This window comes from Bufo gargarizans, chromosome 10, assembly GCF_014858855.1.
Source record: "Bufo gargarizans isolate SCDJY-AF-19 chromosome 10, ASM1485885v1, whole genome shotgun sequence".
NCBI classification, from domain to species: Eukaryota; Metazoa; Chordata; class Amphibia; order Anura; family Bufonidae; genus Bufo; species Bufo gargarizans.
In genome coordinates this window covers 30870804-30887041 of record NC_058089.1, presented here as the reverse complement: position 1 = coordinate 30887041, position 16238 = coordinate 30870804, and the positions used below count along the sequence as shown (strand labels likewise).

The following is a 16238-nucleotide window of genomic DNA, read 5'->3' as shown; positions in this document are numbered from 1 at the left end:
TAGCAATCTGCAGAATGCTTTTCATGGTGAAATCCATGAGGATGTGCTCACATAGCAAAAATATGCTGCATATTCTATCACATAAAACAGCTATGTTAGGCAGCATAGTATGCAGAAACAACTAAACAAATCCAGAAGTAGATACTTTCCTTTAATAAAATACATTGCACAGTTTCCTGTTACCATTCAAACTGTTGAATTATTAAATATAAAATAAAAGTTTAGGTACACATTAACAATTTACTGTAAACTCTAATATTCTGATCTGTATGGAAAAAAAACAATTACTAGGAATATCATGAATTCTAGAAATAATAGAAATTCATCCTTTATAGGTACTTGCACCAACAACAAAACGGATGACTGCAGGTTGCCTAATGGTACTATTATATCGAACTGTGAAATTATGGCTGATGCCTGGGTTGTATCAGATCCAAGGAAACCAGAATGTAGTCACTTAAGACCGACAGTACCCCCCAAAGTCACAGTGCGTCCAACCCCCTGCAAACCGTCACCTCTATGCGACCTCCTTTTGGAAGCGTAAGCATTTTATAGCTTTTTTTCACATATTAGTTGGAATTATATATTTTTTTTACTTGCCCCAAATAATGTTTTATTCTTTTTGTATTTGCAATGAAAAGACCATTCAAGGAATGCCACAAGACCCTGTCACCCAATGACTTTTACAAAGCTTGCCAGTTTGATAGCTGCCATGTTCCAAATTCCAACATTGAATGTACCAGTTTGCAACAATATGCTTTCATCTGTGGAGATCAAGGTGTTTGCGTTGACTGGAGATCTCGAGCCCCAGAATGTCGTAAGTTACTTTGTAGCAGTGCATTTCACCCCCAAAAAAAAAAAACTAAGCTACTTTTTTATTTTTTATTAGTTACATACTGGAATAAACTATTGGATTTCATTTATTTCAGCATTATCTTGCCCATCATCCAAAGTCTACAAAGCCTGTGGTCCAGTTTTATCACAAACATGTGAAACCACGTAAGTGTTAAATGGGAATTTTAGGCCACATAAACTACACCCAATTTCGTGACAATTATTTTGCGCAGTGTATGCTAAAAATCAGCCCGAGTTATAGTTTATTAACCTTAAGTCAAAGATGTTGTGCTCATGTATTTTTTTATATTTCATAGAATCTGTTTTATCACGTTTTCTGATGCAGAGCTCCAAAACACCTACATACACATAGGGGGCGATTTATTAAGATTTATTAAGAATGCAAGTCTTTATTTGCCCTGTGCTATCATGAGAAGTGCCAAATTTATTAAGTTTTTTCAGATTTCCTACTGTCCATGCACCAGACAGAAAATTATGAAAGCCAGTAGTTTGGAGTAATTTCAGTTTTCTTGTTAAATTAGTCTAAAAATTTGGTACAAAATTTGAAACTTTTAAAAATGTTTTTATTCTGGTCTAACCACCAATTGGATGGGGTTTATTAAGAGGGGTGACGTGGCCTCCAGTGGCTTGAGAGATTTACTGTTACCAGAAACTGGAGTAAACCATAGTGCAAACTAGATGGGCCAAATGGTTCTTATCTGCCGACACATTCTATGTTTCTATGTTTCTAAAATCTATGTCAGCTCATAGCTGGTGAGGATTTGCTTTTCTGGCTGATGGACTACCAGAAGATATGCCATGTTTACTAACAGGTCGATGCCTGTTAATAAAGTTGGCTTTTTTTTCATATTTTTTTTTTTTTTATAACACTGGTATAATTAATGTCTTAATAAACTCCCCTATAAAAAATAAGTATTAATGCCTACAGTCACCACTAGATGGGGATAACATCACATATCTATGCAAACATCTAAACTATGACTGTTATCTTTCAGTCCAAAAGAAAATGCTCAGATTGCAGCAAATAATCGCACTGTTGAAGGATGTTTCTGCCCACCGGGTACAATACTCTTTAGTCAAGCAGTGGACATTTGCGTGGAAACTTGTGGTAAGAATGAGTAGGATGTTATTCACCTGTTAGTAGAAATATACATAACATATCTATTGTATATTATGAAGCGGTGTTACATATTCATTACCTCGGGGTAATGAGGGGAATGAAAATCGTAGGTGGTTAAGCAGCTTACCTGGGAAATATTGGTTTCAGGATTTCTCAGTCGACTATAACATGGTACAAGCTAGAAGACGAAAAATAAGGGGCAAATATTGAAGCATTAGTTAAGTGAACCACGGCATCTCACTTGTATTGTTCTGTTCTTTCAGGATGTGTTGGAACGGACAACATACCACGACAAGTAAGTCATTCTTCTGGCATCCTTTCAACCTTTTAGCCATTCTCTATAAAATGTTGACCAGGCCATGGCTGTAAATGTACATCACATTACAAGCAGCTGGGCCAGAAATCTTTGTATTGCTGTCTGAGATAAGTAGAAATTGACAACTTCAAAGAAGTCAAAGAAGGAAGACTATCAAAGGGGTTGTCAGCCACTAACATTTTTTTTAAAGACTCAGAAATAAAGGGCATTTAAAAAGTGATACTTACTGATATTTGTCATTTTCATTCTGACACTTCAGCTGGTTTCTACTTTGAGGTCCCTCTAGATGCAGTACTCAAGAAAGAACACTCAGCCAATCACTAGGCTGAGGTCATTTCCTGTTGTTCAAGAGGGACCAGGAAGAAGAGACCAGTGAAGACCGATGGGTGCTGTATTATGTATGCTACTCGAAAGCATACCATGTTTTTGCATTTTAAATTTAGATTTTGTTAAATTTTTATTAATATTGTGTCCTTACAGTTTGGGGAACAGTTCCAGCATAACTGCCAGGACTGCATTTGCCGAGAAGGTGGTATTGGAATCACTTGTCAAGAACATAAATGTAAAGAAATGAATCAAGTGACCTGTAATCTGGAAGGTTTCTATCCAGAGATCCAGATCAGTCCCACTGATAGCTGCTGTAATGAGACCGTGTGCAGTAAGTACTGGTGTCTCCTTCATAGTTACACTACATAAAGAGTTCTGATGTGAATGAACATGTAGACAGTATGTGCTGACATAAGGCTAATTATGATATTCTTTCCTCCATTTAGAATGTGACACTAAATTATGCTCAACGAAATCCCCCAACTGTAAGCTTGGCTATGAAGTGGTTGGAAGCATTCCAGATGGACATTGCTGTCCTGTCTACACATGCGGTATGTGCTTAATATCAGATTTTCCATGGGCCCTGGGAGATCCTTTTTTCATTATTTTCTATTTGATGATGTAATTAATTTTGCTGCCATTGACCTAAATCAGTACAATATTCTAAACTGCTCAGGACTTAAATGGGCTTTCCAGAACCTAATGAGGAATTTTTTAGGGTAAGTCATCAATATTAGATTGGTATGAGTGTGACTCTTCAATGGGACAGAGCTTGCAGAACAGTTCTGTGCCACTACACAGTGCATGGGGCTGTGCTAGTGCTGGCACGTCATGGCTCCTTCTTGTTTCGACTCCCACCAATCTAATATGTCATCAATAGGGTTACTGGTAGTTATATAGAATGTTGATCTGGGATCTATTCAATTGCTAGTACCAGAAAATCTCTTTAAGATCTTAATTTTTTTTTTTTTGCTAAGGCTATCTTAATGCTAGTGATGTTTTTTGTTGTTGCAAAAGAAGACTCAATGGACAAATAATTAGATAATATATACATTTTTATAATCTTTTTGATTTACCTTAGTTTTAGCTTTCTGCTTTTATAAATAAAATTGTTATGTATATTTTAAATATGTATGAGGCTAGGTTTAAAGATTCCCATGCTGAAATTCCATACTCAAACTGCCTCCCATGCAAGTAAATGGGGTTTCCACAATCCATTAACATGCAGTGGAAAAAAATTGGCTGCTAATTTTTACCTGCACCGCCAACTGCTCAAAGCTCTCCGTCTCTTTGGTTTTCATTGGCTCTACTAGGCTTATTAAGGGAGAGGAATTCAGATTTATAAAAAGTACATGGCATCCATACTCATTCGAAAACCGAGCAGAGCCATGAATGTTGAAAGGCCAGAGCGCTTGCGCACTCAATTTTCTTTTAACATACAGTAGGTTTTATCACCCTTTAACATTGAGAGATTTCTCTCTTTTTTTTTTTTTTATGTAAGATGGCTTCTTCAAGCAAATAAAGAAAAAATTAGGCAAAAAAAATGTCAAATCATACAGGATAAGACACTAGTCAACTTGGTCACATTGTATTGGTAGCCGATCGCCAACTTTCATTAGTTATAAATGACAATACATTTCCCAGTTACCTCAAACATTTTAACCAGTTGTATGCTAGTTAAAACAACTTATATCTGTTTTGCTGTCTTGCAGTTCGTAAGAATGTCTGTGTGCATGGAAACGCTGAATATTTGGTAAGTTGTTCTATAGGCTTAAGGAACTCCATATTCTTTTCCACTATCTGGGATAGTTTATTGACATTAAATCAATTAATCAGAGTGACTACAACATCATAGATCTCAGGAAGCACCATTGTATTGCTGTCACTAACCCTGTACTGGTGCTGTAGGGGAATTAAACTCCTGGAAACAGGTTCTCATGCAGATAATAGTTGAACATTTGGAGGCAAATCAAGGGAACTCTCTCTGCACCACATAACCAAATGGGTTTAGGCACAGCAGACAATTATTCAATGCTGCAATTACTAGTGTTGGACGCGAATATTCGAATTGCGAATATTAATCGCGAATATCAGCACTTTGAGAATTCGCTAATATTTAGACTATAGTGATATATTTTCATAATTTCGAATATAGTCTAGATTTTTTTTAAATCAGTACCATCCCTTCTTGCTTGTGGGACAATGAGAAGGCTGCAATGTCTTTGTCTGAGCTTAGTAATATCCCTAGCAACCAATAGGAAAGCTGCCTACCCCTTACTATATAAGAACCTCCCCAGCAGCCATTTTCTAAAGAGAGAGCAGTGTCATTGCTGTGCTCTGTGCTTTCCACTCATTACATTACATTAGATAGTTAGATAGCTTATATATATATATAATACAGATAGTCTGTGTAGGTTATATCCCGATATAGTGTAGTTGTTGCAGTGCAGTGTGTTAGGTAGTGCTGTCCATACATAAATGCAGACCCGCTAAAATGTTCGCATCATTAGTGGCGATTAGCACAATCGCGAATATATTGGAGCACTCTATCTGCATATAAAACCGTTTTTAATGTTCTGCTGTGCCAACCATTTTCTCCGGTCTCAGGAAACTTGTAGCAGCTTGGAAAATGTAGAAAAAGTGACCCACGCCTGTATTTTGTGCGCATTATGAGAATATCACATTGCCGATTTTTTGCAATCAAAAAAATTATCCTGATTTCGCGAATATATGACAAATATTTTCCCAAATATTTGTGAAATGTCGCGAATTTGAATATAGCCCCTGCCGCTCATCACTAGCAACTACGTGCCAAGCTATTACATGTAATATGGATGGCCAGCTCCCTGCCTTTTGGGCCATGCACTAAAGACAAAATTGCTGTTCAAGAACTACAAGTATAGAACTTTAAATGCACTATAATACTAGCCAAACTCTGGAAAACATACCTTAAACTAATTAGGTATCACAGTGCCTATGAAGTGGCACTACCTATCCACATTCCACATTTTAGTATATACAGGCCATATATTGTACATAGATCAGCAAAGTACTAGCATCCATGCAGAATTGTGCCCATTAAACAGAATTAACCATATATTGAGCCAGCCACATAGCAGTATCCATAAAATAGTCACTGCTGTGCCCCAGACACAGCAGTGTCCAACTTTGCTCTTCCGTGGTCTTGCACTGCTTTATAATCAGCTAAAAACCTCTATAAACATAACAGTATTGTCTGCTGAACCTACCATTTTTGGTAGGACTTTATGCCAATCTAATGTAAATGGGGAATCTCTACGAACATCATCTGGATCAAGCATGTTGAATTTTAACACCTCATCCTTTTGTCCCGACTAGAGTTAATCTACTGCCTGGGTATCTTTCCACAGGCTTCCTCCTCTATCTCCATTTACATAACCACTTTTCTCCTGAACCAAGTGTAATTGGGGAGGTCGTGAGAGATAGCTGTCGGTGAAATGAGCATTTGGCCAACAGCTATTGAAGGTGTATGGCCACCTTGACAGGAACATGTAGTCGTTACAATGCATCAAGGCCATTCTCTATAGTCAGAGATCCACAGAAACTTAGTGTGAGTTTATAACTACCGTAATATCTATTAGGCGAGTTCTGTAGTGTTTGTGACACACTATGACCACCCCGGTTATGCAATCCAAAATGTATATTGCAATGCTAAACTTAATGAATTTTTTTGACATTTCTCTTATTTAGCTAATATTGATGCTTTAACTATTTGTACAATGCTTCTCACTGTCCTTCTGAGCATGCTGTGACCTTGTATCTCTGCAGCCTGGAGCACCAGTGTTTTCCGACAAATGCCAGAGCTGTGTGTGTGCAGAGGATGACCATAGCCCAACGGGACTAGAGATAAAATGCACCCATGTACCTTGTAACGTAGAGTGCCCGATCGTAAGTACAGTCTATATAAGTAATGATATATAAGTAATATGGTATATATATATATATATATATATATGTCATATATGGTTTTCTTCTCAACTTTTAATCACAGGGCTTTGAGCTGAGACCGAACACAAACGACTGTTGTGGAGTCTGTGAACAAACCCATTGCGTTATAAACTATGGCGGCAGTTACAAACTCATGAAGGTATGTTCATACATCACTTTTTCTATTGATTACATTGGTAATATTTAAAAACCATGTCCATCCTATTATTCTAAAGCATCTAAAATGAAAAAGAAGTAATGCTGCAACTAGTCTTGCAAAGTGTATACAGCTTCTATGTAGATCTACGTGTTCCCATGGTAACAGACTACAAACAGACCCTGTGTAGTCCGATCCTATATTGATACTCCATTCATCCTTTCCCCTAGGCAGTGAGTTAATTAAGTATGTGACAGATGAAAGAAACTTATAGGAGCTGTACACACATAGTCATTTTCAACTGCTGACGCCAATGATTGGCTGCAGTGGTCACATGTTGTTAATATGCTGACATTACTGCAGTGATGGTGGGCACCAGGGCAACAGTGCTGAAACTATAGAGGATTTACCAGAATCTGCATTTTTTTTTTTCATAATTAAATACAATATTTCCCTCTTGGTCATTTTCTTTTTTGAAAATGGAAGATCCCTTTAATGGGAGCAGCCTCATTGGTCCAGAAATATTGACATTGGGAGATTTGGGAGAACTAATGATCAGTCAATCTATAGTATTAATATAGAACTTATAGGGTACTTCTTGGCGAATATAGCCTAGAAAAGTATTTTCATATATTCCTAAGCCAAGTATTCACTTCTCAAAAAAACTGCAGCAAATTATCCCAAAGGCTATGACCAAAGACTGGGCTGCGTCTTTTAAAAGTAAAAAACGTGGGAACATGCAGACAGATCTAGAATTTACCCCCAGGGTTAGTTTGCTGAGAATCTCACCTGACATGCAGGGCAGTATCAAGATCAATGTAAACCCCTAATGTGCATACATCTGGCTGAGAAAGGGGGAATCAGGACTTGATAGTCTTGATAAAAGCCCTCCTCCAGTTCTTATGGTAGGACAACACCTTGGTAGATGCCTTAGGGAAATGACAATATTCAAGTATAAAAATTAGGCTGAACATGCATCGGTTGCCTTCCTGTATACACTGTACCTATAATGGGAAGCACTGGAAATATCTTTAAGAACTTGCTAACATTTTTACAACCTTGACTTTCTTTACTGTTGTCTTCTACAGCCTGATACAACTCTATATGCTGAAAATGACAACTGCACCGTGTACAGCTGTGTCGTGTTAAGGAAACAATTCATCACATCCGTCTCAGAAATCTCATGCCCTCTTTTTAATGAGGATCTATGTGAACCTGTGAGTAATATAAATGCAAGCATCCTACCTATTGAACACATTTTGCCAGAACATATTGGTTTAAGATACAGTCGTTAGTGTTGCGTGCAAATATTCGAATTACGAATATTTATCGCGAATATCGCAACTTTGAGAATTCGCTAATATTTTGAATATAGTGCCATATATTCGTTATGTCGAATATTTGGAATTTTCTTTCCATCTGAAAACATGATTCCTCCCTGCTTCTTGTTCGTGGGCCAATGAGCCATTGGCCCACAAGCAACTTAAGCAGGGAGGAATCAAAACTTCAGATGGAAAAAAATACTGAATATTCTAAAAAATGTATATATAGCACTATATTCTATAGTGCTATATATTTGTTTTTGACCTGCTTCGCATTAAGCGATTTTTACATTAAAGATTTTTCAAAATCACAAAAATAATCTTACGCAATTTTTACATTATATGACGAATATTCTACCATATATTCACGAAATATTGCGAATTCGAATATTGCCCCTGCCGCTCATCACTAACAGTCGTAAGACTCAATTTAACTGATATAAACCATCACTGAAATAAACCACTAGCCTCCATGCTTCAGCCTCTACTATCTGTTTTCAGCACATGCACCATGTTCAGATCCCGTTTATGTCTTACACCCCACCCTTTGGGCTCCAGAACCAATCACTAGTTTTCCATGGAGATTTGGACTCATGATACAATGGTTTCAACATACGGTACAATGGTCATCCTGGAACCAATTAATAATGTAACTCAAGGGACCAATGTAATTACACCAGTGCTTCACTCAAAATTAACCCATATTTAAAAGTTGGAAATTAATTCACCCGAAAGATACTGTACTGGAAGTTGCTAAACAATTTCCCCTCCACCTCCTTATTACTTCCAATAGTCTGATGCCAACATTTGCGCAATACCGCTTGACATAAAATATCCTACTTGTAATAATATATTTGTCCCTAACTCCAAATTTTACAGCCTTCATCTTTTCTGGGATGTTTTTATTTTTTCCTAAATATATATTTTTGAACAGACTGTAAATGTGTTTATATATTTTTGCAGGACACCATTCAGCTTTTACCTAATGGCTGCTGTAAGATATGTAAGTATAGAACATATGTATAGAATTTACAGCAGTGTTTTATTTTTATTGGTACAGTAAAACCTTTGTAAAGGGACTATATTTTGATGCAAAAATCAAAATGGCTTCTCTCTTCAAGAAACTCTTGTCCAAAGACTCTTTCTGGTACAGCTCCTCAGACACATTCAAGCTGCAATACCAGATGCAACCTAAGAAGCCTTTTTTCTAATCTCATATAATCCACTGTTTGCATAGGTCCCATTCATTGCTATGGGAGTTATGGACTCAGCGGAGTACAGCAGGCTCGGATGTTTCTAGAACTACTTACTCTGGTCGTTCCCATTTTGGCCGTGAATGGTCGAGATGGGATCACCCCTTTGAATTCTTATCTTGTTCTGTAATTATCTTGCTATTGTATCAAAGTAAATACAACAAAATATAATTTACTTGGCAGGTATTGAAAAAACTTCTGGCTGTCACCTGCAAACAAGCTATGACTATCTCGTCTACAACAACTGCCGGTCAGAAAATAGAGTGAGGATGGCTCGTTGTGATGGAACATGTGGAACCTATTCATTGTAAGTAATACTACAAAATATTAGTTCACAATGGATATAAATTTATTTGTGATATTAATGTATATGAATAATATGTTCAATATTCTAGTGAACCATTTTATCAACTTTTGATTTTCCAATGGCCTGTTTAGAGCAGTGGTGTATTCACCATGGAGGCAGACTGCTATGGGGCCAGATAAGATGGGTGACCTGGCTGAGCTACATTTGTTCCCGACATAGGTCCACTGCAGCCACAACTAGGAACAGCTCAGTGCAACATTAATGTCAATGGTAACTGTATACATTTCCATTCACTGAGCTCCATCTAGTGGTGGTTGCAGGCAGCTTTTTTTTTGTCATGCAAAGTGTGAAGAGAAGCAGGAGACATAGAGCTTTAAGTTGTCTGGTGTAAATAAATTGTGAAATATGGTGTTCAAAATGAGGGCCATATTTATGATGTAACAGCTGCACACTTTCCAACAAAAGAAGTTGGGTTGAGTGGGTGAGTGATGAGGTCAGTTATTGGCTACAGCGGTGAATGTGACCCTGTCCATGCTAGAAGTTTAGAAGCACAGTGAAGACAGCAGTAGGTCCATGGAGCAGGAACCAAGCAGTCGAAAGCAAGAAAGTATGCTTTACAGGTTTGGTAGTGTGGGTTTGGTATTTAAAAAAACATGTTAATGATGGACAACCCCTTTAAGGGGTTAAACTCTATCATTGAACAGTATGACGAAAACCCCTGAGCTTCCCTAAGTGGTGATTAAAGTCACCTAAGAATTTTATTACTTTTTTCTCATGCAAACTTTATTACATTACCTTAGAGTAATACATAAAAAAATATATATATTATAATGATAAAGACTGATAAATTAATACCGTTTCTATACTCTAGGTACTCTGCGCAAGCCAAAGCCATGTCACATAAATGTACCTGCTGCCAGGAGGTGCAGACCAGCCAGAAGCACGTCAAGCTCCAATGTTCTGATGGCAGTGAGGTAGACCATGAGTACATTGATGTGGAGAAATGTGACTGCATGAATACAGACTGTGGACACGAGAAAACGAGTGCAGATCAGACTCCTGTCCGTGTGAGACGCTCTGTAAGAAGAAGAGGTCTTAATTTGCATTAAGAAGAGCCCATTTCCATTTGCAATGAAGAACGCTATTAACAACTAAATATTTGTCACATAATTAATGTAATTTTTTTTGTTTTTTTAGCATGCTGGATTTGTTTTCCTGCCTTGAAATAAAAGCACTTATATCATATTATCTTCTTCTCTTTTTCTATTAAAACGTAAATTTCAGCTAGTACAATATGAAGTTGTATAATCAAGGTTAAATGGGTTGTCAGCAATGTAAAGGAAATGCAAACCAATATTGTTATCAATACAAAAAGACTGCTTTCAGGTGTAGTTTGCTACCCTTTTTAACTAGTTTGATCACTAATCTGAAGCAGCCGGTCACATGACAGATAAAGCCCCTGCATTTCCCAGGAGTGCATTCCAGTCTGCTCCTGCTGACCCTGTCTCCCCCAGTAGCTAATCCTCTGTTCTCCTGTCTTCCTGCCGGGCAAAGAAAATATCCCCTCACACACACACACACACACACACCCTCAGCAATTTCACTCATAAATTATAGTATGTAATGAACTGCAATTAACTTCTCCATTGTCTAGACAGAAATATAGCTATACATTACTATGGATTTGGGGAACCAATGAACAAAAGGTGTCTGAGTTTCTCTATGAAATCACTCTGTAATACCACTGAGAGAAGGAAGAGAACACAAAAACTACTGAGCATGTTGCTCTACTATCAAATACAGGATGAAGTGGTCCATAATTTTGGTCATAGGAGAAACATCATATGTACATATGGAGATGCAGGTGGTTCTGCTGCTCGAACTCAGCCCTGATGAAGGAAGAAGTGTCAGCAGCCAGGAAAAGCTAGCGTAAATGAGTTATAATAGTGAAATCTGGTCACTAGATGGTGATGGTGCCCTACCAATGGATTGTACACTGCTTTCTGCATAGGAATGCAGGCTAGGAAGCAGGAGGAGGAGAGTTCTCAAGTTGGGGACAATGAGATGGTGACTGTGATTAGGATGACCATGGAGTGCAGTCACAGATGCAATGTGATCGTAACAAAGAAGGTCTTGGACATGAGAGAAAGCCAGGACAGAGAGTTGCTGTCTGCTGATGAACCCCCCAGAGGTTGCAGGCCCAGCACAGAACAGCAGAGCAGATCAGCCACAGCTTATGACTTTGCCACAAACCCAAGCTTCATAACCAGACACAATCAGTGGTAACCAAGTGGTGAGAGGCTACCAGCTGAGTGACAGCATTTCAGTGGCTTAAGGAGTCTGCTTGTCATGGCAGATGAGAGGGATATGGTGCGGTAAAAGCTGCATTCTGTTGTGGGGCAGAGGGGGGCAGAAACTTGTCTAGAAACAAGCATAGAGGAAGCAGTCTGTACTTGGAACTGAGAATAAAAGAGCCTGGAAGAAGCCTCATGCTACATAGATGATGAACATCACCTTTGAACCACTGTGAATAGTGGCGATGTAGCTATGCCACCAGCTTGATAATGTTACCTGCCTATGACTGTAGACTGCTGACCTATAGAGTCAAGATACACTAGTGCAAAACACTGAGGGGTCAGGCAAAACCTGACCTCAAGGACAAGTTGAGGCCAGGACAAGCAGAGTTCATGTAATTCAATTTCAGTCAGGGCAGTCAACTCAGGGTAAGTATGGAGATCAGGTTTAGCTCAGGTGAAGTAGTGGAGGGTCAAATCCGGAGACTAAAGCTACTGGTATAGCCTAAACAGTAGTAAAGGGATGCTGGGAGTTGTTGTTTCACAAAACAGCATAATACCACCCATCATCAGCTGTAGATCATCCTCGTGACTACAGTACTCATCCTACACAGTCAGTAGCAGAATAATCATTTCCATTTTAGTGACTTATAGGTGACGTCTCCTCCTCAGTTCTTCTCCATCTGGTTCAGGCAACCATGATGACATCTCCTGGCCACAATTCAGCTCTGCAGATTTTGCCAAGAATATGTCTTCAGCTTCTCTCTTTACCAACACTTTGGCACCCTGCATACAAACTCCTCTCAGTGCAACATTCTGTGCCCTGAATATAATATCAGCATTGGTGCTACACATAGGGCCCCCAATGGTAGTGCCACATACTCTGTACCCTCTGTATATAGTTCCACATACTCTGTGCCCTCTGTATATAGTGCCACATGCTCTGTGCCTTTTGTGTATATGGCCACATACTCTGTGCCTTTTGTGTATAGGGCCATATGCTCTTTGCCCTCTGTATAAAGTGTTACATATTCTGTTAAAGGAGGGGCCATTCAGTGGGGCATCCGAGCTGGCGGGCAACGGCTGGAGGCAAGATGGCAACCTAGTGAGGTATTCCAGTTATTTGGGGCTTCAAGGACCTCCCTTTGCAAAGAATTGATTAAAGGGGGGCAGATTATGGAGATCAGGGGGTTAAGGATTGGTTAAGTGGAGTTTAGGGGTGGGGGTTGAGGGGTTAAAAGAAGGAGACAGGGAGAAGAAGGGTGCCCACCCTCTTTTTTCCTTTATGATGGGAAGGAGGTGGGGTGTGGCAGCTTATGGGAATGTCGGCATGGTGGGGAATGGGATGCGAAGGTCGTGTCACGGCAGCTGAGGTGGGGAGAGGTCCTTGAAGTTGGTTTATTCACTGGTGAGGATGATGGGTTGGGGCTGGACTCCCAGTGGTGGCGGAATTGAAGGAGGGGCCATTCAGTGGTGCTTTCGAGCTGGCGGGCATGATGGCAACCTAGTAAGGTATTCCAGTTATTTGGGGCTTCAATGACCTCCCTTTGCAAGGAATTGATTATTGTTATGGTTATTTTTATATGTTTATTTATATTCTATGTTGTTTGTTAATAAAAATAGCTGCTGTGGCCTGGTGTCTGAGTCTTTATTAAAGGGAAGTTTTTTGGGGGGAGGATGGGAGGGTTATGTATTAGTAAAAGGTGGAGGAAGGGGCTGTGTGTTAAGGGGGGTGTCCCAATGGGTGGTGAGGATGAGAATGGGGTCGGCCATCAAGTAGCCAATACCCCTGTCATGTGCCTCAGTATAAAAGGCAGGTGTAATATATTGCCCTGTGCATCGCTGTCAAATGCACAGACATTCATAGTTAATTTGTTCTGATACCAATACAGTTGTTATACACTATGGCCAACAGACAGTTCCCTGGGCCCTCCAAAGGAACGGGCAGTGGCAAAAATTATGCTGTAGCTGGCACAAGTAGCAGCAGAAGAAGCGGGTGGTAGCAGCCGCAGCCACAGCCGCAGCAACAGGTCAGGTCACTAGTCACTACTTGTGAGGAACACAATAGCTAAGAGCAGGTTCATAAAAGCAGCGGCAGGCAGGCATCACACAGTGGTAGAGGGACAATGTCATACTCGACTGGGAATTTTTCACAAAGTCACTAGTAGACGTTAACGTGGCGGCATGCAGGATGTGTGTGTGCACTTGCCTGAGCACCTGGTCAGCCTTGGTGAACGGATCCACACAGGGAAGGAACTGTGTGATGTCATCAATAAAGAAATCGAACACTGGATGTCTCCTCACCAACTGTAGACAGGAACCATGGCTACTGATAGTGGGAAGAACATTCCATCTTGTTGTCACCCGGTTCCTCAAACCTTCTACTGAACTGCAAGACCTGTTAAAAATGTCCAGGAAACAGTGCATGCACTTCAGGTACTCTTAGGCTACTTTCACACTAGCGTTAATATTTTCCGATAATGAGATCCGTCATAGGGGACAAAACGTAACTGAACAGAATGGAATGCTCCAAAATGCATTCCGTTCTGTTCTTATACCGGAGAGCAAACCTCAGCATGCTGCAGTTTGCTTTCCGTCCTGGCATGCAGAGCAAGACGGATCTGTCATGACCCACAAAGCAAGTCAATGAGGACGGATCCGTTTTCTCTTACACAATCTGACAAAATAGAAAATGGATCCGTTCCCCATTGACTTTCAATCGAGTTCATGATGGATCCGTCTTGGGCATGTTAAAGATAATACAACCGGATCCGTTCATAACGGATGCAGATAGTTGTATTATCAGCAACAGAAGCATTTTTGCTGAACCCTGCCAGATCCAGCAAAAACGCTAGTGTGAAAGTAGCTACTGTGCAAAACATGCCCTCCTGGAGCTGCAAAGGCAAAATGCTCTTCCCCAACATCTCCTGATATGCAATATTTCTACCCATTGAAACTCCATGCTCCATATGTGAGACCTCCTGCATGAGCAGAGGAAGGAGGTGAATGTTCTCTTAATGCTTAATACTCCCCGATGTAACTTCCACATTAGCCATTGGCAGCTAATGTGTGACACATGTCGTTTGCTCAGACCAGGGACGGATTGGCCATAAACCTTACAGGGAAATTTGTCCGATGCCCAGGGGGCTGCCTAAGCACTCCTCACGGCCCGGCGAGTGAAGGTTTTTGGGGATGTATTTTGCGCTGCTGGTGGCAGTATTTTGTGATACATAAGGTTGGGTTCATACCGAACTTTAGGATTTTTGGACCACGGACCTGAACCCGAACTTTTCAGTAAAAGTGTCCAACAAATATTGATCAAAAAAAGTTGATGACGCCGGATAACCCTCGTGCCCAACGTCGGATTTGTCGGAACTGCTAGCCCTCCAACTACTGCCATATAAACTTGTGGACTTGGAGGCCTTTAGAAAATTTGTGGCCATTAGCACACTGCAATGGAAAGTCCCCGGAAGGAAAGATTTCTCCCAGAAGAGCATTCCAGAGCTATGTGGCCATGTTCAGCGGCAAGTGAATATATCTCTGGCACACAGTGTCGGTGCCAACATACATCTGACCACAGACACGTGGTCTAGCAAACACGGACAGGGAAGGTGCATAACTTACTGCCCACTGAGTGAACCTTCTGACGGCCGTCAAGCATGTAACCCGTGGCTCCCATGTGGATTTGGTGTTACCGCCACGGATTGCATGCAGGCCTGCCTCTTCTTCTTCTCCTCCTACTCCATCCTCCATCTACTCCTCAGTTGACTCCTCCTTTTCCACTGCTACTGCCCCTTCCGCTGCACCCCCCAAGCTCCTCAGAACCTATTCGACTTCCCAGGTGAGATGTTGCCATGCTGTGCTGCGGCTGTTGTGCCTGGAAGCCAAGACCACACCAGTCCTGCACTGCTTTCAGTTCTGCAGACACAGGCCAATCAGTGGCTAACCCTGCTCAATTTGGCAGTTGGTAAAGTGGTGTGTGACAATGGTGCCAATCTGCTGAGCGTCAAACAGGGCACAATTACACACGTGCCGTGCACGGCACACATCCTAAAATTAGTCGTGCAGCGTTTTGTTGCCAAATACCCCAGGGTCCAGGACGTCTTATGGTAGGCCAGGAAAATCTCTGGCTATTTTAGAAGATCTTACACGACCATAGCTCGCCTTGATGATGTTCAGCGGAGACTAGTGATGATCGACAGGGGCAATATTCGAATTTGCGATATTTAGCAAATATTTGGTAGAATATTCGTCATATATTCGACAATTCAAGATTATTTTCTTGATTGCAAAATCAGCAATGCAGTATGCGCGCAATGCG

At 40.4% G+C, this 16238-nt stretch overlaps 1 protein-coding gene across 1 annotated transcript in view; it reads left to right on the top strand.

The window, feature by feature from the left end:
- LOC122920031 (mucin-2-like) overlaps positions 1 to 10827 on the top strand; it is a 113039-nt gene extending 102212 nt beyond the window's left edge. Inside the window, 14 exon segments of the mRNA XM_044269241.1 lie at positions 336 to 540; positions 642 to 817; positions 930 to 999; positions 1851 to 1963; positions 2239 to 2270; positions 2772 to 2949; positions 3065 to 3169; positions 4331 to 4371; positions 6426 to 6545; positions 6649 to 6744; positions 7830 to 7958; positions 9027 to 9066; positions 9500 to 9623; positions 10495 to 10827. Coding sequence (XP_044125176.1) covers positions 336 to 540; positions 642 to 817; positions 930 to 999; positions 1851 to 1963; positions 2239 to 2270; positions 2772 to 2949; positions 3065 to 3169; positions 4331 to 4371; positions 6426 to 6545; positions 6649 to 6744; positions 7830 to 7958; positions 9027 to 9066; positions 9500 to 9623; positions 10495 to 10732 — 1667 coding nt within the window. The 3' untranslated portion in view covers positions 10733 to 10827.
- The last annotated feature ends 5411 nt before the right edge of the window (positions 10828 to 16238 follow it).